General features: G+C 44.1%; 1 protein-coding gene across 2 annotated transcripts; it reads right to left on the bottom strand.

The window, feature by feature from the left end:
• Positions 1-86: 86 nt before the first annotated feature.
• Positions 87-23,111, bottom strand: SLC35B1 (solute carrier family 35 member B1). 2 transcript variants are annotated; one of them, XM_053266513.1, is made up of 9 exons: positions 22,546-23,111; positions 16,539-16,642; positions 15,063-15,193; positions 13,009-13,039; positions 10,466-10,626; positions 9,200-9,326; positions 3,630-3,736; positions 2,221-2,374; positions 87-521 (listed from the first exon to the last, which is right to left on the bottom strand). In XM_053266513.1, exons 1-9 carry the CDS (start codon positions 22,770-22,772, stop codon positions 469-471), a joined length of 1,095 nt encoding a protein of 364 aa, XP_053122488.1. In that variant the 5' UTR covers positions 22,773-23,111; the 3' UTR covers positions 87-468. The 2 variants fall into 2 exon arrangements, with proteins under 2 accessions (XP_053122488.1, XP_053122489.1); XM_053266514.1 differs by lacking the exon at positions 22,546-23,111 and adding an exon at positions 15,285-15,425.
• Positions 23,112-23,986: the final 875 nt, after the last annotated feature.

Here is a 23,986-nt window from a genome sequence, read left to right as displayed (position 1 = left end):
GCAAGAGGAAGATCAGGCAATGCCCCCCACCATCCCGCCCTCTGGAAGAAATTTGCCAAGCTTCTAAAGAATAAAAACACACAAAGTGAATAAAAGGGAAGACACAGGCATCTCTCCTCCTTTTATTTGCTGTGAAAGGTTCCTCCCATTCACTAAAGAATTTATCTTCCTCTTGGCCATCTATCAACCCCAGCTTTGATTCCTGGGGGTGGGGAGGGGGGCAGCACAAGTGGAAGAAGTTTGTCTCCTTGATTTTAATTAAAATAAAAAAGTTCTCCATTGGTGGTTTTTTTAAAACAACAGTTTGGAATAAAAACAAAAACAAAAAATCTTATACCCATAAAGCCCCATTCCTTTTCCCCAAGCACTCATCCTGAGTCCTTGTTGATAACAGGTGCTGGGGAATAAAAAGAATAAGTTAACAGTTCGTTATGCTTGAGGTTTTCAAGAGAGCCACCCAAAGTCTTCCTAATGCGAAGTTTTCTTGGATGTTTTCCCATATTTAGCATCCAGTCCAAGTCCTGCAAAGAAACAAAAGGGAAATGTTTCAAGGGGCTGTCCCACAGCAGACAGAGGAGTTCTGGATGTGTGCAGGACTGGTATACGCAGACCCAGCCCAAGCTCCAACTATGCCCAAGAACCCCCTCCCACTAGTACAGAGTGTGTGTGCTGTGTGCCACTCTTCCCCCTTTCTTTGCTCTCATCCCATTTAAGAGATGTGCAGGGGGTAGAGTGGTGGACTCTATCTACTGCTCCACCCTCCCTTCTGCTCCTTGCTCTCCAGTTACTACCGGTTTGTCTGGTGGCGACTCAGAGGCGGGCCTTCTCTGTAGCTGCTCCTGGGCTGTGGAATGCACTCCCGGCAGAAATCCGTAATCTTAATTTTTGTTGACCTTCAGGAGAGCCCTTAAAACCTATCTGTTTGGCCTGGCTTTCCAGGGTTTTTAATTGTTTTAATGCTGTAACCTGGTTTTCATGTTTTTTATGATGTTTTAATTGTTAATTGATGTTTATATATACATTTCTGTTTTAACTATTACTGGTTTTAATGGTTTCTGTTTTAATTGTAAACCGTCCTGAGCCATTTTGGAAGGGCGGTATAAAAATCAATCAAACAAACAATCAAACAAACACACATCGATCGCGTTAAGGCCATGCACGGCATGCTGGAGGTGCCTGGAGTGCAGAGCCGTGTAGGTGTTGAGCCCAGTCAGAGGCAGCGGTGGCGGCGATGCCACTGGTGCTGCTGCTCCAACCGGGGGCGGCACTGGAGCTCCAGTTGGGAGCCGCTCTGGACATGGAGGAGGAGCAAAGGAATCTGGGGCCCAGGTGAGGGTGGGGAGGTCTCTGGGGTGAAGGGGCTGTGGCGGGGGTGAAGAGAGCAATACAGTAGTAGCACACAGATGCTCTGTGCTGGTCAAGCCAGTATTGGATTATTACGAATATTTATAACACGGCTTTTCAGCACGGAATTTTCAAAGCAGTTGACATAGGGGAGAAGGACGAGAAGTTGGTTCCGTATCCCAAAAGGGCTCACAGTCCCCAAAGGAACACAAGGGAGACGTCGGCAACAGTCACCGGAGGGATGCTGTTCCGAGGCTGAATAGCAGCCAGCAACTCCTCCCCCTGCTAAATATTAAGACAGCCATCACTTGAAAAGGTGCCTTCATGCCAATCCAGTAGGGAGACTGTGCTACTTAATATTCACAACTACTCTGAGAGACAGGCTGAAAAATAGCAACTGGCCCAAAGTTCTCCAGTGAGAAGATAACATAAGAGCCAACCTGCCGGGTCAGGCCAAAAGCCCATCTAGTCCAGATCTAGACAGTGGCTCACACACTGCACAGCCAGCTGCCTTTCTAAGCACTTTAAACCTTGCTGGCACAGTCACAGCAACATAACTGGTTGATGTGAAATTGCTAGTTCATGTTTCCCCCTTGTCCTTGGGTATACCAGGGAGTCTGGTGAGTGTCAGCGTTGCCTTGGAACACAGGAAGTGGTCTTAAACCAAGGTAGATGGCTTAAAGTCCATCATCCACGTGTAAAGTCTCTTTATTCCAACAACGTGGAAGGGATGTCCTGGAGGGAGATCTGGGAAACCCAGGGGAGCCACCAAGCTCTTCCTGGGAAGACTGTGTGAGTTGAAGCGGCTGAGAAGCAACGTACCAAATCCCAAAAGTAAATGAGATAAGGAAAGGGTGCCAGGCTTCCAAAACTTACCCAGGAATACTAGGATGGTGCCCACCCACTGCAAGTTGGTGATAGGATTGGCAAACAAGATGACCGACGCCAAGATGGTGAAGAACTTGCGGGTAGTGGTGACGATTGAGCAGGTCAGGGGCCCAAAGTACACCACGGTCATGAAGATAAAGCTCTGAAACCCGGAGGAGAAAGATGCACAGTTAGGCTGGAAATGCAGCAATTAACCCTGAACTTCTGCCCTTTCATCACCTTATGTGTATGCACCCTTCCTGGCAGTTGACTGTGGGACATGTCCCAGTGCTGTAAGGCTTGCAGTCAACAAGCCATAACACTGTGCGATCTACTGTGCTGTCCCCTGGCAGGCTTGAAAGAGGCAATGTGGACTACAGGAATGAACAACTTCCTTGTCCTCAGACCAAAAGAATGGGGAAGAGTTTCCTTTTCAAAAGCAGTGTCCGTTATCTCTCCTTACCGAATGAAAGGGAATGTGGGGGCATTGCTACTTCTCTCCTCAGCATGCATGGAGGGCAAAGTGAAGAGGAAAAACAGCAGCTGGACTCCCACTGAACCAGCTGTGCAAACTGCACAGAAGCAGAATATATGATTTTTCAATGTAATGTGAGCATAGGCTGCTGCTGTCTGAAGGCATGAGGTGAACCAGGCACTCTACAGTGGCAAGACCGTTTAGATGAGGGTTGCAAGAACAACCAGCAGCTCTGCTTTGGAACAAGTGAGGCAGGAACAAAAGCAATCCTCCCAAGCTCACGCAAACAGTATTTTCCTCACTAAGGGATTAGGAGACAGCATCAAGGACATTTGAGGGCAGGGCATCCAGGATAGCATGAGCCACAGCTACTATTCTTTGCAGAAATGATCCACAGCATGTCCATGCATAGATATTTGGCGGGGGGGGGGGGGAGGGCAATGATGTATCAGGGAATATGCAAGACTTTGAGCATCTGTGGTGCAAGGGGCCAGAGGAAAAGGATACATAGCTATCTGCTCATTCTGAAAACACCACTGCATTCACATGAACGAAGGCAAAGAGGCTTAGGTACTTCTGTACAGCTTGCCTTAACCCTGTGCTGTTTGCAATCTCCCTATGTACAGGTAAGTTCAGTCCCCACAAGGAGAATCTTGATCACGAACTCATGCGATGAAAACCCAGACTTTGCTCTGCTGTCTAGAGAGGAAAGAGCCCTGCACTTGGGGGTGGGGGGAGAGAAACTCCCTGGAGAACTCGCTACTCTGAAAACATTCTCATGAACAAACAGCTTGAGGATCAGGATGCTTGAAGAAGTCATCTGTATTCTGCCTTTCCCCAAACTCCTTGGGAACAAACATTAAAGCACATCCAGGGCCAATTTAAAACGGAGCAAGTGAATGAAGAAATGCATGGCAAAGAACAGGAAATGCTGCTTACTTACCTGGCCTAGAGCACTCGTTAGGCCAAAGAGAAGGATGTTGTAGATGATGCTGGGGTAACGCTCAGTGAAACTCAAGAACTCCCAGAACTCTCCTGTAAATAAAATGCCTGGGGGTGGGGGGGATGATAAACACAGAATGAATTCTTCTTTGCCTGGTTTGGACAAAGTTGCCAGATTCCTAAGTGTACATTTGTTATAGCTCAGGGCTGCACAGCTTTGACCCTCCAGCTGTTGTTGGACCACAATTTCCAGCCACAGTGGCCAATAGTCAGGGATGATGGGAGCTGTAGTCCAACAACAGCTGGAGGGCCAAAATTGTGCAGCCCTGTCATAGCTAAATGTATGTAGAAAAAGCAACACAACTCAAAGAAAAGCACTAGCCATGCTGACAGTAAAATGCCCGTCAATGTTCCTGGTACCCAACTCACAGCAACAACAGCTGCTAAAAGTAGGCTCTGAGGCTTTATGTCTTTTCATCTAGAATGTTAGATGCAGCCTATTAGAGATATAAAAAGATGCCTTCCCACAAAAAAGGGGGCGGGGGTCACCTTTAGGACATTAAGAGGGCACAGGTAGCAATGGGGTGCTAGGAGAGAGGATCTGGTGCCCTGTTAAAGTTTGCTCTTGGAGAAAGTCAAGACACAGGCTTAGACTTGCAATCAGGAAGAATCTCCATTGGGTCAGATTGGTTAGCAAACCCCGCAGGGCTGGTTTTTTTGGGTTATGTTTTGCCTGTTGCTATGGAGCAGAAACGTCCTTGCTCCTCCGATGCTCACGTTTGGAGACAACATGCCTATCAGCGCACAAGCCTCTTTTGCAGAACTCAGCTTTTAAAATGTTTGCTTTGTTTTTTAAATACTATGGAAGGAACAATCATTCTCCAAATTACTTTGGCTGCAAGGGACTGCTCCTTTTCATTAATTATCCAACCCTCTCTCCCAAGGCAGCTTCAATGGAGAGGTCTCAAAATTGCATACGTTACAAGGGTTTAACTCTTTAAAGTAGAATGGGGAAGGCACCCACGTTGCTGGAACAACAGAGACACCCAATGGCAGAACAGACGGCTATTGCCAAGCTGCAGCAGGCCTCCCTGCAAAACCAAACCACACACAGGAACGGCCTTTTGGAGAGAAGACTCATACAGGTGGCAGCATCGCCACTCCATGGCCACTGGAAGAACTGCAAGCAGCTGCAACCCAAACACAACAGGAGCTGCTTGGGCTGTTGCCACTTTCACTATGACCCTGGAGTGAATGGGAGTGGGTGGGCTGGAGATGCTTAGGGGCAGGGGGCGGTCGTCACCCTCCGTGGCTTCAAACTGGCTTGCTGTGCAACCAGCTGCTGGCCAAGGCAATGTCTGCCCTGTTGCAACAAGTCCAGTCTGTACATGGAAATATTACACGTTTATATACTGCCCAAAAAAGCATCTCAAGCTAAATACACAAACATACAGGTTAAAACCATTAACCATTAGCCTTCACACTAGCACACTTAGACTTTTTACCTTCTGCTGTGTTTGAAGGCAGGATATTAAAAGTCCCTTTTGCAGAGGGGTTTTGTCCTTGCAAGTCAGGTGCTACTGAGACACTACTGCATGCATGTGCAACTCTACTGTAGTTTCTACAGGGACCCTCCTAGCAAATTACCCTGGCCAGCCAGATGAATTCTATATTAGCTATCTTTAATCTGATAGCAATGGCAAAATTATGCATGCAATCGTTAAGTTTTGTCTTATTGCCATTAGAATTTGTATCTGTATAGCTGGACTCTATAAGGTTTAGGGATAGCTGGAATATCTATTGTTACTGTTTGAGCTGTATGTATATATTTCTTTGGTCAGCGACCATAAATAAACTGAACTGAACTCTATATTGCCAAAACAAGCATCTTGAGGCACAGGTTAATACACAAGTTAAAACCATTAACTTGCTCTCCCCATTAATGGGAAGAGCAACTGGCCATATCCACTGCCAGCACAGCACCGCTCCAGTGGCTGTTGCTGGTGTCTCTTGTGTTTCTTTTTTAGATTGTGAAGCCTTTAGGGACAAGAAGTCACTTTATTTCTTTATCGATGTAAACCACTTTGGGAACTTTGGTCAAAAAGCAGTATATAAAATATTCATCATATTTGTATTAAAATACACTTGTGGAGAATGTGGTGAAAATTACATAGGGGAAACAGGAAGACATCTGGTTACCAGATTCAAAGAACACCTAGCAGATTCTAAATACATAAACAGGAAAACCATGGTCGATACATATGAAAAATAAACATAATGGATTAACAATGCCTCTCGAAGTAAGCATTTTAGAATCTGAACACTGCACACTTAAAAGGAAGATAGGGGAAGCATTATATTTGGATAAACTATGGCCAGAGGTTAACGGCGAAGAAGAAATGAGGGAAATCTTAAAGTAAAGGTAAAGTGTGCCATCAGCCCCGGGTATGGGACTGAGACTGCCTTGGTCGCTCTAGTGGATGACCTACGCCGGGAACTAGAAAGGGGGAATGTTGGTTCTGGGAACAGGGAACCCTGTTGGTTCTGCTGGACCTCTTGGCGGCTTTCGATACCATCAACCATGGTATCCTTCTGGGCCGCCTCTCGAGTATGGGAATCGGAGGTACTGTGTTGCAGTGGCTCTGGTCCTTTCTTGGGGGGAGGGTCCAGAAGGTGGTGCTGGGGGACTACTGCTCGGCTCCGTGGCCATTGGCCTGTGGGGTCCCGCAGGGTTCAGTCTTGTCTCCCATGCTGTTTAACATCTACATGAAACCATTGGGAGGTCATCCGGGGACTTGGACTGAGTTGTCAACAATATGCGGATGACACTCAGCTCTATCTCTCCTTGTCACCTGATCCTAGGGAGGCAGTGGATGTCCTGAATCGGGGGCTGGAGGCCATGATAGGTTGGATGTGGGCTAATAAACTGAAACTGAATCTGGGCAAGATGGAGGTACTGTTGGTCAGTAGGAGAGCCAATCGGGATGAGGAGATTTTACTGGTTCTGGATGGGGTTTCACTCCCCTTGAAGGAGCAAGTATGCAGCTTGGGGGTACTACTGGACCCGGCTCTGCTTTTGGAAGCTCAGGTGGAGGCGGTGGCCAGGGGTGCCTTTGCACGGTTTCGGCTTTCTCAAGAAGGCAGATCTGGCCACGGTTACCCATGCCTTAGTCACATCATGGCTGGATTACTGTAACACGCTCTATGTGGGGCTGCCCTTGAAGAATATCTGGAAACTGCAGCTAGTGCAAAATGTGGCAACTAGGGTTTTGTCCAGAACTGCCCAGTGGGAGCACATCACACCCATCCTGATGTGTGAGCACATCACACCCAGTGTGGGCCCGGGGTATCTGAGGGACCGCCTGCTCCCAAGGGTTGCTGCCCGCTTGACAAGGTCATCAGAGGGGGCTCTGCTCCGGGTGCCTACAATGAAGGAGGCTCGTCTGTCGTGCACTCGGGACAGGGCCTTCTCTGTTGCTGCCCCCAGACTTTGGAATACTCTCCCAGTGGCCATTCGCTCCTCAGACTCCATCACAGTTTTTAGAAAGCTTCTTAAATCGTGGCTTTTTACCCAGGCTTTTATATGACCATTTCTACTGCTGCTTCTATGTGTTTTTACTTATTTATAGTTTTTATGCTTGTATTTTATAGTTTTTAAATTAGATTTGTTTTATATTTTTAGCTTAATATTTTAATTGTCATTTTTATTGTACGTTTTTAACTTTTGTAAACTGCCTTGGGGTTGTTTTTAATGAAAGGCGGTATAGAAATTCAACAATAAATAAATAAATAAATAAATAAATAAATAAATAAAAAAAATCAAGTCGGTGTCGACTTCTGGCAACCACACACTGAGCCCTGTGGTTGTCTTTGGTAGAATACAGAAGGGGTTTACCATTGCCATCTCCCGTGCAGTGTGAGATGATGCCTTTCAGCATCTTCCTATATCGCTGCTGCCCAATATAGGTGTTTCCCTAGTCTGGGTAACATACCAGCGGGGAATCGAACCAGCAACCTCTGGCTTGCTAGTCAAATCATCTCCTGCTGTGCCATCAGGTGGCTTAATCTTAAAGTACATAGGCCTTTAAAGGGTGCAAATAAGATTTTTGTGTCATACCCTCCCTCTTCCAGGCTTTCCCCCCTTTTTCTCTCAGTGTCAGCAATAATCGGGCATAGCTGTGAGTTATCAACCTTTTCCTCCTCTCTCCTCCCCCATATGTTATGTATTACCCAGGTGTTTAATTAGATTGGGGGAAAGTCTTGGATATAAGTGTGGATTTTAAACAGTGGAATATAGAACACTGAAGCTGACACATATAGGTCGAAACGTCTGTTCTTTGTTGCAATCCCCGCTTTCTATATTTTAATTTACGCAATAAAAAAAAGTCTGGAGAGAAGTATTGTAGTAGATCCATCATGCATATTGCATCATCATTATATCAACTATTAAAATACATTTTAAAAATTTCAAAATCACTTAAAAACTACTTGACATTAACTAAAAGCCTGGTTAAACAGATGTCTCTTAAGATTCTTTTTTAAAACTTCCAGGAATGGTAAAATTCTCATTCTGGCAGGAAGTTCATTCCCAAGCCTCAGGGTAGCAGCAGAGAAGGCCCTATCCTGGGTCGCCACTAGATGAGCAAGTGGCAACTGTTTGCAGACCTCCCAGCCGATCTAAGTAATCACTAGGGCTAATGGAGAAGAAGGTGCTCTCTTAAATACCCTGGGCCCAAGCTGTTTAGGGCTTTATAGGCAATTGTCAGCATCCTATATTTCATCAAGAAAAACATCGGCAACCAATGTAATTCTTTTAAAATAGAAGGAATATGGTCTCTACAGGTTATCATGAGACCAACCTGACTACCACATTCTGCACCAACTGCAGTTTCTGGACTACACTCAAAGACAGCCCAACATAGAGCACATAGTAATAGTCAGGCCTCGAGGTTAGCAGTATACAAATCACAGTTTTGAGGTTCTGAGGTTCTTTCCATCCAGAAATGGACGCAGTTGGCATATCAGTCAAAGCTGCTAAAAAGCACTCCTGGGTACTGCCTGTTTGAGATATGAGGGAAGTTTGGGTCCAGAAGTACTCCCAAACTGCATACCTGTTCCTTCTTGGGGAGTGGGAGCCCATCTAGGACAAGCTGATCTAACCCATCTCTTCAGTTATGACCCCACACTATAAGTACCTCCATCTTGTTTGGATTCAGTCTCAGTTTGTTATCCAGCACATTACTGCCAGCAAGTAGGCATTTAGGGAAGTTATACCCTTTCCTGATGAAATGACAAATAGGTGTTACAGATGAATATGCTGTACCACAAAAAACCTTTTGTACATGGAGTGGGAAGAAGACTGTATGCATCATTGGAGGAGACATAGGTATAGCCCATGCCATGGAGACTCCCATGCACCCAAAGCTCATGAGCTAAGCTTTGGTGCTTTTCTCTCTACAAGCACAGTAGAACATGTGCAGCCTTCTGCTGCTGCCATGATGCTCTCAGTCAGGGCCACAGAGTTGCCAGGATGCCCCACTTCCCCTCTGTAAACCACAAGAACATCCTTACCAGCTCCCAGGAACACAGTAGACCACAGATTAACATTCAGCATCATGCGATTGGAACCAGTCTGGTAATGTGCTCTCATGTGGTCTTGGGACACTCCTGTTAGTCCATCCAATGTCAAAGACAGCAACTGAAGAGAAAAGAGAGAAGAAAATACATCACAACCCAGGTGCCAAACCAAATAAGCAAACAAATGAAGTATCTGCACCCAAATTTTTGTTATCTGCTGTTATGATTGAAATGTATGCACATCTACCTTCCTTGCATGCTTTATCACAGTCAAAATAAAATTAAACCAATTTTTCTTGTGTAGCAGAAATGTTGCCTTAGAATATACTGAAAATCACCCCAAACACCCACAATGATACTATATACTCCACAGTCCATAGGAGGCGAGCGGAAGCAGTCACTGCCATCCTTGCTTTACAATCTGAACAGACCTTGCCTTTCTTCCCCTTCCCCAAAATGCATTTTCTCCACTCTAGACCCCTTGCCTCACATCATATGAGTTGATGTGAACATATGAAACACTAGTCTATGCAGTCCAAGGGACAAGAGTTTGAATAGGGACCCACACCACAAGGCCCTCTGAAGTGCTGCATGCCTCGGGTACACTGTACAACATCAAGAGATGCTGAAGCCCTTCATATGCACAGCTATCACATAGCCCTGGACAGCATGCTGAACTTGAGCCCAAAGCCTGAAAACTCTGGTCTGCCATGCATAATCTCATAAGCCCTATTCAGACATTAAGTTCAACATACATAAAGTATACAGGTGCCGTTCTTATTTATTTATTTATTTGATTTCTATACCACCCATCCAAAAATGGCTCAGGGCGGTTTAGATTAAAACAAAACTAAAATCAACTAACTATTAAAATCAAAAACAGTAAATTCACATATTATATTGAACACAGGCACAGAAATACACTTCCTATCTGTACCAAGCATTTCAGGGGCCTGTATTCAGGATCAATTTTAAAATGTACAGTCATTTCACAAGAATCTGTGTACAGATACCTGTATATTCATACAAAATAAATTCGGAATAGGGCTATATTCTACTTTCCCTGCCATCTGAGAACTAGTAGCATTCTGTCTCACAGGACTTCTGTGTCGAGGAAGCCACAAACTTGCAGTTAGCACACCAGGAGCACTAATAAAAGAACCAGCAGGAAAAAAGAACCAACACTTGTGCTCCTCTCTATACAACAACAAGCAATATCCTCCGACTACCAACGCGGACTTCAAAGGGCCCTGTGCTTACCAGCAGGAGTTCGCCATACCCAAAGAGGTGGTCGTCCACAACACCTCCCCCCTTTTTTGGCTTGTACATGAAAAGGGCTACGCCTGTGACTATCAGCAAGACACACAGGTATTTGGTCAGCGGGTACTTTTTCCTCAGCACCGTCACCCCCAGCAGCATGACTACGGAGAGAAAGGAACTGTGAAAAAAAAAAGAACAGAAAATATTCTCCCAGAGGGCCCTACTAGAGCACTAATTAACCAATGGCCATTGCAGAATGTTTGCACCACCAGTTTCAGGCCTGAAGCAACGATGCCATTTCCCACAGCACAGCACACCATACACACAGGCCAGTCTAAAGAACAGGAACCCCTGCATAGTCCTACATCAATTAAGAGGTGCCCTGCCAAGCTGGCCACACCTCTGTCTCTTCTTCTTCCACCTCCCACTACAATCAGCATATGGTGCTTAGAGAATCAGTTCAGCAGTGACCCTGGGAGACTACACCATGTGGTTGAGTGAGGTTCAGCTTGGGTATCCACAGGCCTTTTAACATTTATTTCTAGTGTTAATTAGAAATTAACAGCCTTTTCCATCTTAAGAAAAAAACATATTAATACACAAAAGATTTTTAAAAATGACAACCAACATAAAAACATCAGATAAAATATAACAGAACCAGCAGATAAAAAGAGGGGAAAAAGAGGAAACAGGAGATAATGTCAAATGACTCCAGTTAACTGATTGAAGCCATTACAAGGATCAAAGGATAAGGCAGATTGCCTGGCCTACAAAAGATAACAAAGAATATATCAGGAAAACATATCTAGGGAACTAGTCTATAATGTGGGAACCAGAAGGCCCTCTCTCTGTGTCTGAAAGGTGATGTCTGAAAGCTATTTCAGTTGAAAAGCGGTATATGAATAGTAGTAGTAATTGGAAGGCAGGTTCAGGCAGGAGAAAGGAATCCTTTAGATACCAGGATCCCATCTTTTTTTAATCCCTCAGGGTTCAATCTATGAGCAGAAACCAGAAAAGATTTACCTGTTCCTGTCAGCAGAATCTCCTCAGAGAACACTACACAGATCACCAATTCCTATGTAGGGTTTCCACTTCCGTGTGTGCTCAGAGGACTTCAACAGAAAGTGATCCTATGAACACCGAGTATTCTTACAAGAGAAGAGCCAGCACAGAGTGAGGTGCTGTATTTCTTTGCTATGGTTCCATCCAACTTTTCCTTCTAGAAGCTCAAAGCAACATACATGGCGCTTCCAGGTCCTGCTTACCTAAGGGATAGAGCTAAATCAGGAGCCTCTGGCCCCACTCTTGCTTGTGCTGGCTCTTTTGGTGACAGGGGTAAGTAAGGGGCAATTTTAATTTAATATAGATGTTTATTGTTTAAAGTGACTTTTATTTAAACTTTTTTGCAGGGAGGTGCTGCTTCCTATCCACTACCATGTGATGGGTAGGACAAACCATCTAAATACATAAGTAGCTGTGTTGCAGCAGTTACAGTGTTGTATTGGGATACGGGGAAACCCAGCTTCAGCTCTCAGAAGTTCATCAAGAGGTCTTGGGCAAGTCACCATCTCTCAGCCTAACCCACCTCTCAGACTGTCAAATTACAAATGCCAGTCTAAGTTACTGAAAGAAAGGGTGCAATAACAAAGACTTTACTTGGTTACTTAAGTTATCCAAATTGCTATTTTTGGTTTAGAAGTTCACTTTTTGGTGGTCTTCTTGTATTATACTTTTAAATAGGATTTTGAACATTAGTAATTCTCTTCCAGAACCTTACAAAATGAGAAAGGCAAGGTTCTGAAGGTTTGTTGTTTTTTGTATTTGTCCATGACATGCATATATAAATATGCACATCTATATGCATTTTAAACATATATTCACCCAGGCATTTAATTAGATTTATGGTTTTAAATTTTTAAAGTTGGATTTAAATGATTTTAATGTTAATGATATTAATGTTTACATGATTTTAATTTAGTTTTGATTTTAATTGTTAATTGATTTTAATTGTTTTTGTTTTGATGTAAACCTCTGAGAGCCATTTTTGGAAGGGTGGTATATAAATCAAACATACAAACAATAAAAATCCCTTTTAGAAACCTTTTCAAATTATTGTTAAATACATTAGGCTCTTGGCTTTCTCTTCTTTTCAAACAGAAGTTTCTAGTGCTCAGCATTCTTAGTAAGTTTGAAAACGGGCACAATCTAGTGAGGTTTGCACAAAAACAAGACAAGACATAATGTCTGACTGGGCCCTCACAGTGACCAGGAGTGGGACTTCAGTTCCTAGCTGCAGTCCTGTGGTTCCAATTCCGTGACCCCCAATTCTGGTAACCACATGCTTCCAACAGCTAAGCCCTTCCTTCTTTCCATTCCTCTGTCACCTCCTGTTGCAGAATTTCCCAGGAGCCTGACCTTTGGAAGCAAAGGTAATGATTCCAGGCAATAATCGTGTGGCTTTAGTTAAGGTGTGCAGCGCATTCCTAGTGGCTCTCTAGTGAAACACACATACAATCCTGGTTACAGGCTAAGGGACTGCTCACCTGGGATGGGCTTGCAGGACTTCCCAAGGACCTATGTGAAATAAAAGGATAAATTTAGTTATGGCTAACTTTGCTCAGCTCACTCCTTAGAAGCTTCAGACAAGTCTCTGCTTCAACTTCACATCAGGGAAAAAACTACTGATGAGGTCTAAAAGTCAGTTACTTGTTTCCTGAAGAGAAACTACATACATACATTTTTACTGGCTGAGCATTTTTGTTCTATCTTGTTTATCAACACATCTTGTGCTGTATCAACTTCAGGGTTCTAGTTCTGATTTTTAAAGATCTGTCTCTATGCTCCATCCGCCCCATCTTCATCTGCATCCATTCAAATGCCTTTCCCTCATCATTAGCTCATCACTGTGTCTCCTTCTGCCTCTCCTGTATCAAGATTTTAGTGGTCTTAGTCCACTAGTTACAAAACACTGTCATCACACTTTCCTTCCCGGCATTAGCTCTCCCCTTACCTCAACCCTCCTAGAAACTTCACTGGCTATGCCTCCTTCCCAGACCCTATTTCCCTGAGATGAGACATTTCCTACACACATCCCTGCAGATCTCCATGCCAATTGTTCTGCATCAGGCAGGGACATCCAATTCTTCCCTTTCAGCAGTCCCAGCGAGGTCATGACAACCCACACTTTGGAATCATGGTCAGTGACAAAAGCTGGCTGGGTCAAGCAAACAGCAAAGTCCACAGGCCTATAGAGCCAACTGCAATACCATTCTCATTTTTCCATAGCATGTCCAGTAAGACAAGAGGCAGCACAGCTCTCTCATGCTGCTACAAGTGAGTGGCCCCCTCCCCACCCATTCTTCTGTCTCCAATTGCACCTTGCAGGAGAGTTGGGGAGGGAGTGCAGGGAAGGTTGGAACAGCACAAGAGATTTCTGCTGCTTCCAGCCTGCCTGGAAACCCAGTACAAGAAGAGATATCTTCTCTCCCGCCACCTCCGGAGCTCTTTGCAAGGGGGAGGGGAGATTGGATCAATGTGTGGAGAAGGGGGTAGGTAATGGAGAACCAGGCAAATGCTGGCGTTTGTGTGAAACCACTACACTGGTTTGCAAGCCTCATATAAGACCCCATTTTGGGGTGGGGGGGTCCACAAAGGCTTGGTGTAGGCTATGTTTGGGATCATCAAAGGCTTGGTGTAGGCTATGTTTGAGCATCAAGTGCTTCCAGGGCAGTTATCAATAAGACATGAAAGACTGCTTGCCTCACCACTGGTGTCCTCTTTGAAGGATAGCACACTAGCACTCTCACACACTTGTGAGGGTCCTAACTCCCACACCCCCCAATCTAAGAACCATTTCAGAATCACTGCGTAGTGAACCCCTGCTAACTGGGCAAAGAGGCACCTTTTAATGTGGTGATTCTCTTTATTTAGCAAGGGGAGAGTAACTGGCCCTATCCACCCCCAGCACAGTACCTCCAGTGACTGTTGCTGGTGTCTATCTTGTGGGTTTTTTGTTTTTGTTTTGCTTCATCGAGGGATGGATGAGGTCTTAAGCATTTAGGGCAACATATTGTACTAAAAGCAGGAACCCCAGTTCCTGTATCAATTGCATTAATGTGGCTGGTGTATAGTTCTAACAACTATTTATATACCACTGTTCAACAAAAGTTTTCAAAGTGGTTTACATAGAGAAATAATAAATAAATAAAATGGCTCACTGTCCCCAAAGGGCACACCTTTCTTTTTAGACTGTGAGCCCTTCGTAGACAGGAACCATTTTATTTATTTGTTATTTCTCTAAGTAAACCACTTTGAAAACTTCTGTTGAACAGTGGTATATAAATATTTGTGGTAGTGGTGGTGGTGGTGGTAGTAGCAGTGAAGAACTATACATCAGCCACATTAATGCAACTGATATAGGAACTGGGGTTCCTGCTTTTAGTACAGTCTGTTGCCCTCAATGCTTAAGACATCATCCATCCATAAATTCTTTAATTGATAAGGAGACTTCTCTGCAACACAGCCCATTCCCCATATCTTCTCCATCCTGCACTTGCACCCTCTACCCCACACCACCCTGTAACCTGCCCTTCTTCACCTGAGTTGGATAGTTGACAAACTGGAGAGCCGAGTTGCTGGAAACCATGGCACCTAGATAGGAGAGGGAGCAAGCTGCATACAGCCAGTTCTGTGTCCGATCCACCTTGACGGTATCAAAAAACTGGATCACTGGTAGGGGGGAAATATGCAAGAAATAGGCAATTAAGCACGTTATTTGGGAGAAGCAGACTGACCAATAAGAGAGCCATACGGGGCTTACTTTCATATCCCAATAGAAGAGAGTTAAGATGCCCTACGGTCTCCAGGATCACCTGAGCTTATGGTTGAGGTGAAGTCACACAGAGCAAGTAGATTACAGGGGCATATTTCCATGAGACTTGCCAACTTGATAGAATTTGAACTTTTGTTCAAGAAAAGAAAGAAAAAGTCTAAGAGAGGCACATGCCAGGCAGTATTAAAACATAAATAAATATAAAGTCTACACATTTTCGGTCATCAACTAGTCTTGGGTCCAAACAAGGTACTGCATACAGATGCATGCAATTTTCATCAGACTTTTTAAAAATGAAAAGTAGCTTTGAGCGGTTTGAAATCTGAGCATAGGGGCAGCCAGGGGGGAGATAAGAGAGAGGCTTAACCATTTTTATATTGTCATTTTCTTTAAATCAAAAGCAGAAGATCCTGGTCATCAGGTTGGTATAAACAATCTAGTCTAGCCCTTACTTGTTGACTGTGCTGGCAAGCAGAAAGAATAGAGAAGGTCAAGCTTCCAACAGATGGTCTGTTGGCAAGACTAGATCCTCTTTCCATGGATAATGGGGGCATGGGGAGCCTTTACATGTGTGCCTGTCAGACGGATGCACTTTCCTGTCTCATACTCTCCTGCGGCAAAACGGGGGCAGGGGCAGGAGAGAGAGCAATTGTCTTTGTGAACTCCTCTGTTCTTCAGAGCAAGGAGGGAGTGGACTGGCCAGTGAAAGAGGAGTAGAAAGCCAACTGAACTTCACAAATGTTTCTTAGAAGCCAGCCTAACAGATGGCTGCAAGTGTCTCATAGGGCATTAGACCACAGTAACCCCTTCCTATGAGGAAATCATGGGATACACTTCAAAAAACATGGGGTTTCACACAGGGATATGCACGGAACTGGTTCCGTGTACATCTGGGAGGCGGGGGGAGGGGTATCCTTACCTCCCCCGCCACGTTTCCCCCTCCGGCACTGCTTCAAAAACCACTGGTGCAGGGTGGCTGTATACCCTCTTGCCGTCCCAGTCAGCATAATACCGGAAGTGGCCCGTGTGCTTGTGTAAGGACACCCTCCCTGCATCTTAAAGGAACCCCTGCCCCCGTGTTCAAACCAGTTCAAATGCTGGTATCCAAACCAGTTCAGCGTTTTAGGAATAGAACGCTGAACCGGTTCGTGCACATCACTAGTTTCACAAGAGTCTCTAAAGACATCAGAAAGTGAAGGGACTCATAGTAGACGGCCTTCTAGTTTCTTTGAGAATACTTACATAGTCTGGCAAAAATGGCATTGATCACACACTGGATAAAGACCAAAGACAGAGCATATCTGAACTTCTCCTGCTTTGCTCCTTCCCCATATTTGCCTCTTGTACTGCAGGGAAAACAAATTAAGATGAGAGGGTTGGTGGCGAAGTATGAAGCATTCACTGGCACAGCTGTATCTTGCCTACAATATTAGCAAAGGGGCATATGTGCTGGTTTAATGAGTGAGTTGAAAATCAAGGGCAAAGTTACAGAGACTTCATTTCCAGGTGTTCCAACAGTGAGTCAAGGATTCTTTCCCCCTAAAGTAACACATCTACAAGCATTTCTAGATACTGGAGGGGAACCAGTTATTCAGTTACAGAAACACACATGCTGGACAGAATTAGTGGTCCCTTCAGGAGAACAAACAAATTATACATTATCAGATTTGTATGAACTCCCAGAGAACCAGAAAACACTAACTACGTGGGGAAAGATGACAGTTAGGAGGAAAGCAGATCTCTCTAGAAAATACCCTAGCAGTAAGCGGGGGCGGGGAGGGGTGTGTGAAAGAAAAGAGAAAGCGGGTGGAAAGACAAATTAGAAGGGTGGACACTAGTCTATGCACAACAAGAAAAATACTTGGGAGTCCAAAGGAGAGGCACCTCCAAAGGCAGGCAGGGAGAACCCAAGCTGTGCGAAAACTCTCACAGTCAGTTTTCTGGAAAATTTGGAAGGCGAAGACACTTTTTAAGGTGCTAGCTGTGACCAGGTGTTCCGTAATTTAAGAAATTTTGTTATGGGAGGTGATTATATTTGGGGGTTGGGATCTAGCGGCAGCCAAGTGTTTCTTAAAGAACATGTGTGCAGAATTCAAATACCTAGATTGCCAAATATCATACCCCACAGTGTGACTTGCAAAAAATGCCAGCATGCACTGTCTGGTTATAAAGGCTTTCTCCTGTGGGGAAATCCTCTTGTGATACTAGGTGCCAGAACATGTTGGACAGAGATGCTTAAGACACCATGAAAGCAACATTCTATCTGTGTTAGTGTATGATCATTTGGGGTGGCCCCAAATTTAGTTTAGGGCAGGGATTCTCAAACTTGGGTCCTCAGGTGTTATTGGACTTCAACTCCCATAATCCCCAACCAAGGGCCACTGAGGCTGGGGATTATGGGAGTTGAAGTCCAATAACACCTGAGGACCCAAGTTTGAGAATCCCTGGTTTAGGGCATTCCCCCAGTTCCTTGTTAATTTATATATTTTCCAAGACACTATGCAAGTTTGGCAAAAACAAAGCAATTAGTCTGACACAATGCTAAGGCAGCTAGAAGGCAACAGTCCTAGTAATGTGTCAGTTGGGGTGGTCCAAAGCTTCCTTTGAAGCACACTCAATTCCTCATTACTTCAAATGTATATTTGCCAAGAGTGGTGTAAAAATAGCACACTTGAGAGTGATTTGTGTGAAAACCAAGTATTGAGCCAGATAGGATGCTATGGTGCCTAGGTGACAGTCTCCTGGTTATGTGGATATATGATTTGGGATGAGCCAAAGCATCTTTTGGGGTACATTCTCCCAGCTATGTACTCACCATGTGTTTATTGGCAACTACTGGTATGGGGCAGCACATACGAGCATGACTTGTGCAACAACCAAGTGAACATTATTCTAGGGTGTCTCATAGGGCATCATCGCATGGTGGTATGAATGTATGAACCAAGGTGGGCCAAAGCTTATTTGGGATACCCACTACCAAATACCACCTTTGCGAATGCAAAATTTATTGTATAGGTACACTGGCAAAGACTGGAGTGAGGACTATGTGCTTGAGCGAGAAACAACACAGTGCAGCTATGATGCTAAAGCATCTCATAGGGAACTGCCTCTCAGAAGTGTGGGTGGATCATCTGTGGTGGCCCAAGGCTGATATTTGGGATGCACAATCCCAGTACCTTATTTTATGAGCCAGCGTGGTGTAGTGGTTAGAGTGCTGGACTAGGACCGGGGAGACCCGAGTTCAAATCCCCATTCAGCCATGAAATTAGCTGGGTGACTCTGGGCCAGTCACTTCTCTCTCAGCCTAAACTACTTCACAGGGATGTTGTGAAAGATAAACTCAAGTATGTAGTACACTGCTCTGGGCTCCTTCGAGGAACAGCAGGATATAAATGTAAAATAATAATAATAATAATAATAATAATAATAATGATGATGATGATGATGATGATGTTATTGGCAACTATTGGCATGGTACACTAATGCCTATAGTTTCTCCTGAATGATTTTATATGCCCTTTTACGTATTTCTCATGACTTCTATATAATTTTTAATGCTTCCCCCACTTTCTTCTTTTATGCCTCTATGTCTTTTATAAACCCTTTATAAACATTTGCAGTCACTTTCTACCATTATTAACTACTGTTAACTGCAGTTTTTAGTTCTCAGCCATATAGTTTGAGGTCTTGTCTTTTTTTTTCCGGACAGTTATAGTCTTAAATTCTACATTTACTATTGCTTTCTACAGTCTTTTATAGTTTTTAGAATTCCATAGCAATAGTTTTATTTTCTCTTACCATGTTTGTATAGGAGAACCTCAGTATTTGCGGGGGTTCAGTTCCAGGCTATAGTCACAGATATGAAAACTGTGAATATCGAGTCATTGGGGGCTATGGGATTGTGGGGGGTTAGGTTCCTGGTTGGCTGAAAATTAGCCGATTTTCATGGGGGGGGGGACACTTCTTACTGTGCTCTGCTGCTCCCCTGAGTCATGATGTGTCACTAAATCGGCTGAAAATCAGCATTCCCCCACCCTCCATTTAAAAAACAAAACAAAATGGGAGCCATTTTGTGGCTCCATTGAAGAAAACAGCAGCTGGAAATGATGTCCATGATCATTTCCGTCCACCTCCAACCCACAGATATGTGAGGTCGGCATGCTCCTGCCCTGACGCATATGCCGAGGTCGGGTGTCTTTTTCCCAACCGCAAATACATGAATCCACAGATAACGAGGTCCACCTGTATTGTATTACTCACCTCCAGGCTTCTAGTATGTCACTTATCGCATTTTTATTGCTCTTATGCTGGTCTAAGACCAAAATAAAAGGTGATGTATTTGGCATGGTACACTTGACTGATATGTCAAAATGGCAGGATACATGGGCATCATGAAGGCAACAGTTTCCATTGTCTTAGTATATTATTAATGTTTATGCACCGCTATTTGACAGAAAAGTCCTCATAGCTGTTTACATACCAAAAAATCTAAGAAGAAATGCAAGGTAGACATCAGTAACAGCCACTGGAGGATCTGCCAAGGTTATATACAGTTGGTTGCCCTCCTGCTGTTAATTTCATGGTGCCTCTTTGCCCAGTTAAAGGTAAAAGGTAAAGTGTGCCATCAGGTAGGTGTCAACTCCAGGCGACCACAGAGCCCTGTGGTTTTCTTTGGTAGAACACAGGAGAGGTTTACCATTGCCATCTCCCGCACAGTATAAGATGATGCCTTTTAGCATCTGCCTATATCACTGCTGCCCAATATAGGTGTTTCCCATAGTCTGGGAAACATACCAGCAGGGATTCGAACCGGCAACCTCTGGCTTGCTAGTCAAGTCATTTCCCTGCTGTGCCATTAGGTGGCTTCTTTGCCCATTTAGGAGGGATTATATGATCTGGGGTGACCCAACGCTTATTTGGAGTTGCACATTCCAAGTTCCCTATTCCTTTATGATATTTTCTGAAAAATGGGAACCATTTTCCAAGATGGTGGCCAAGTCATGGGTATAAAATTTGGCAGCCAAATATTTTAATTCAGTGTACTCCCCCACCCCGCATTAAGAAACACATGCAAGAAAAACTTGCAGAATATCTCACATCTAGTGCTGTACCATTTTACTTTTCATATCAAATACTTCCAGTTCCACCCTGCAAAATATCATAAGCTTTCATAGCAATTTCTGAAAACTATGGCTGTTTTCCAGCATGGCAGCCAAACAATAGGGTAAAATTTGGCAGCTTAGATTTTCAAGTTCAATGTAATGTTTCAATTGTTACCAGTTCTTCAAAAAAGCCTTCACTGAGTTTTCTAGAGGCTTTTTATTTATTTATCACCAGTCTTGCAGCAGTGAGTGCAAGGAAAGAAAAACCCCATCAAAAGTAAATCTACAATACAGAAAGGGGGGGGGAGCAGAGTACCCCCTGCTAACTGAGCTAAGACACACCTTTTTTTAAAGCTGTCTTTATTTAGCAACTGGTCCTATCCATCCCCTACATAGCATCCCTCCAGTGGCTGTTGCTGTTGTCAATCTTATAGTTCTTTTTTAGATTGTGAGCCCTATGGGGCAGGAAGAAATTTTATTTATTTATTTATATCTATGTAAAACACTTTGGGAACTTTTGTTGAAAAGCAGTATATAAATATTTGTCGTATTCATGCTTTTTCACAGCAGCAGCACCTTTAGGAAGGGTTTTATAACTTAAAACTTTGTAACTGTAGATTACTCCAACTAATTTTTGTTTTGTTGAACAGAAGAAAGAAAAATGTTCTAGTAAAACTCATAATCTAAACATCAGAGTTAGGTCTAGGTCAGCCTTTAAGTGCTTTCATGGTCATCAACAGGTAATCCAGAATTATGCTGAGGCAAATGGTGGGCTTTTTTCTTTAACTTTTTTGCACCATATCTCTGTGGGCACCAGCAGCTTCATCAGCACTTGAAGTCCTGATGTTCCCAGCAGCTGACTCTAGCCAGTCACAATTTCTTCTTCTTCTAAAAAGAAATGATGTTATAATGTGATGCAGGATTATTTAATGACACAATTTAAATTAAAAAATAGTGGTAACTACCAGCAGGAACCAGCTGTTGGGAACATTATAAGTACTTTAAGCACCACTGAAGTTGCCTCTGCCCACAGAGACACAGCGCCTGCTCAGAATTCTTTGAAAGTTCATAAGCAGGCAAATAAAAATGTTTGCAGACTAGTAATTTTTGCAGGCTTATTTACATGACTGGTCTTGGTTCTGTTCACTATCTGTCTCCATCCACTGTTGAACACAATAATCTTTTCCCTTAGCAGCAAATACTTTTTATAAACTGTATACATATTTAAAGTAAGTACCCTGCCTTTGAGACCCATGGTATCACAAGGCACCTTATAATCAGCTAAAAATGAAAATACAGAATCCATGAAATTATAAGACTGTAATCTGCATATTATAAGCACAAGTATGGTGATTATCAGTGGAAGAGTGTTAATAATAATAATAATAATAATAATAATAATAAATAATTAAATAATAATTAATTAATAATTAATTAATAAAATAATAATTATTATTATTGAAATAAATATTCAGAGAAACAACTCCCTATCTAAAAACTGTGTCAACTCAAAAAGCCTTTTTGACCACGTAGCAGGAAATGGATCTTGCAAATGCCTTGATTAGTTAGCTCCACTGATTACTAAACTGAAAACAGATCAAGACATGAACAAAGTATTTTTTCTCCAACACGTATATGATTTTATAGATTAAATATTATGCAGGAACTGCAAATGGAACAGAACTATTAAACTTTTTTGTTCCCAAGGCTCCTAAGTATGAAAGAGCTGTGTAACAGACAGAAATTCAACACAAGTATTCTCATACCGTGAAAATGCAGTGGTGAGAAAGGAGTCACCTGTGGAATTTCTGCCCGTTCCATAGCTATCACACAACACCCTTGACAGGAAGAAAGACAGCAATCCTAAGTGGGGGCGGGAGTGTGGCGGCGGGAGGAAGCCCTCTATGTATCATTCAAGCAATCGTCTCGTAGATGATACACTAGCAGCATAGGGTAGAATGTGAAGATAGACGGGCAGGGGGGGTGTCTGACAGATAAGGACAAACCAAAACCACTACATTTGGGAATGGAGTCTTTTACAAGGGATGTCGCGAAATTTGCTGATATTGCCGAACTCCTGCATCAAAAGCTGAGTACCCTAAAAAAAAGGAGGGGGAAGGAAGGCGTTTTATTTTCGGGCGACTTACATTGTCTCCTGTAGGACGCCGTACCAGAAGTAACAGAAGAAGACACCCAGGCAACAAATGGGGAGCCGCAGCCTCTCGGGGAAGAGGGCGTTTCCTCCGCTGGCCGGTCCCGTCCCGAACCCCATGCCCGGTCCTGGAACCGTCTCGGGCCCCGGAAGTCTTAGAGGTGGCAGCGCCACACACACATCCCGCAGCGGCGGCGCCGGCGGGGAAAAAGGGGGCCTCATAGAAGCGGCTGCGACTGCAGTGCAGAAGGACCCCTGCCGTCCCCAAGCTGTGGGCTGGCTTTCACGCTGCCTGACTGGTCGAACTCAGATGAACCGAGGAATATCAGACACGCAGTTACAAAAAGCAAGGTTTTTGTTTTGAAGTACGGGAATTGTTTCCTCCCCACACACACCAAGCTCTGTTACTCCTCCATCTCCGGAAAATGCCTTTGTCGGCACTTCGGATGGCACCCCTAGAATGGGGCCTGGAAGAGGCTTAAAGGTACGAAATGTGGAGCGCCCCGATTGCTCTACCGACCAAGAGGAGGGACACCACACACAGGGACATTTCGTGGCAAACTCTAATTGCTGGTACCAGAAGAGGGCGGGGCGAAGGCTGGCGCTAGCAACCGTTGCTGGTGTGCGCGTGCGCTACCCAACACCACATTGATTGCATGGAATTAGAAAAGGCACCTTTAGATTGTACCATATTTTACTCAGGGAGCAGAATTCTTCATGTATGCACTGCCTACTCCAGGCGCAGTTGAACTGGAGTAGGCAAACGGGGACAATCCGGAAGGAAACTTGCTTTAACCCAGGAGGTTCCCTACAGGGGTACCTGAAGGGCTGTTAGGAGCTTCTCGGAGCCCTCCTGCCTCTCCCCACTGCAAGCGCAGTATTTGTCCCCCGAGAGGATTGACAGCTTCAGTTATCTGCCCACTGCAGAAAGGGAGGGAAGAGGGTGAAGCCTCCTGGCTACAGGCTGAAGCTCAGCAGCCTGCCTGCTTCAGTTAGCACTGAGTATTCCTATTGAAATAAGGCAGGTACTTATGAGTAACTCCGCCTGGATGTAACCGACTGACTGGACTAGCCTGTCTCATACCTGTAAAATGAGGGAGAATGAACGTGTCATTTCTGCCTATCACCATGCTGCACTAGGAAGAATGGCTATCTTAGGGTTTAGCAGAGCAGGTTTTGAACCTAGGTGTTCACTGCTCTCCTGCTTAAGTGTCATAGAGCTCCAGCAAATGAAGCTCTTTAGAGAAGCAATACTTTCCCCCAACTCTTCATGTACAAAGCAGCTTTTGCATCTAAACCTAGCCCTGCCTTTTTCTTTTTGGCCTAGCATTCTGTAACAGACCATGTTGATTTAACTTCACCTGGTCTGCAGATAGCTTCAGCACAGCTAGCCTGTGTGTTTCTTCCCTAAATTCAACATGCAATACAGCTGCAAT

Source organism: Hemicordylus capensis, chromosome 6 (genome assembly GCF_027244095.1).
Source record: "Hemicordylus capensis ecotype Gifberg chromosome 6, rHemCap1.1.pri, whole genome shotgun sequence".
Lineage (NCBI taxonomy): Eukaryota > Metazoa > Chordata > Lepidosauria > Squamata > Cordylidae > Hemicordylus > Hemicordylus capensis.
This window is presented reverse-complemented; position numbering and strand designations above follow the sequence as displayed.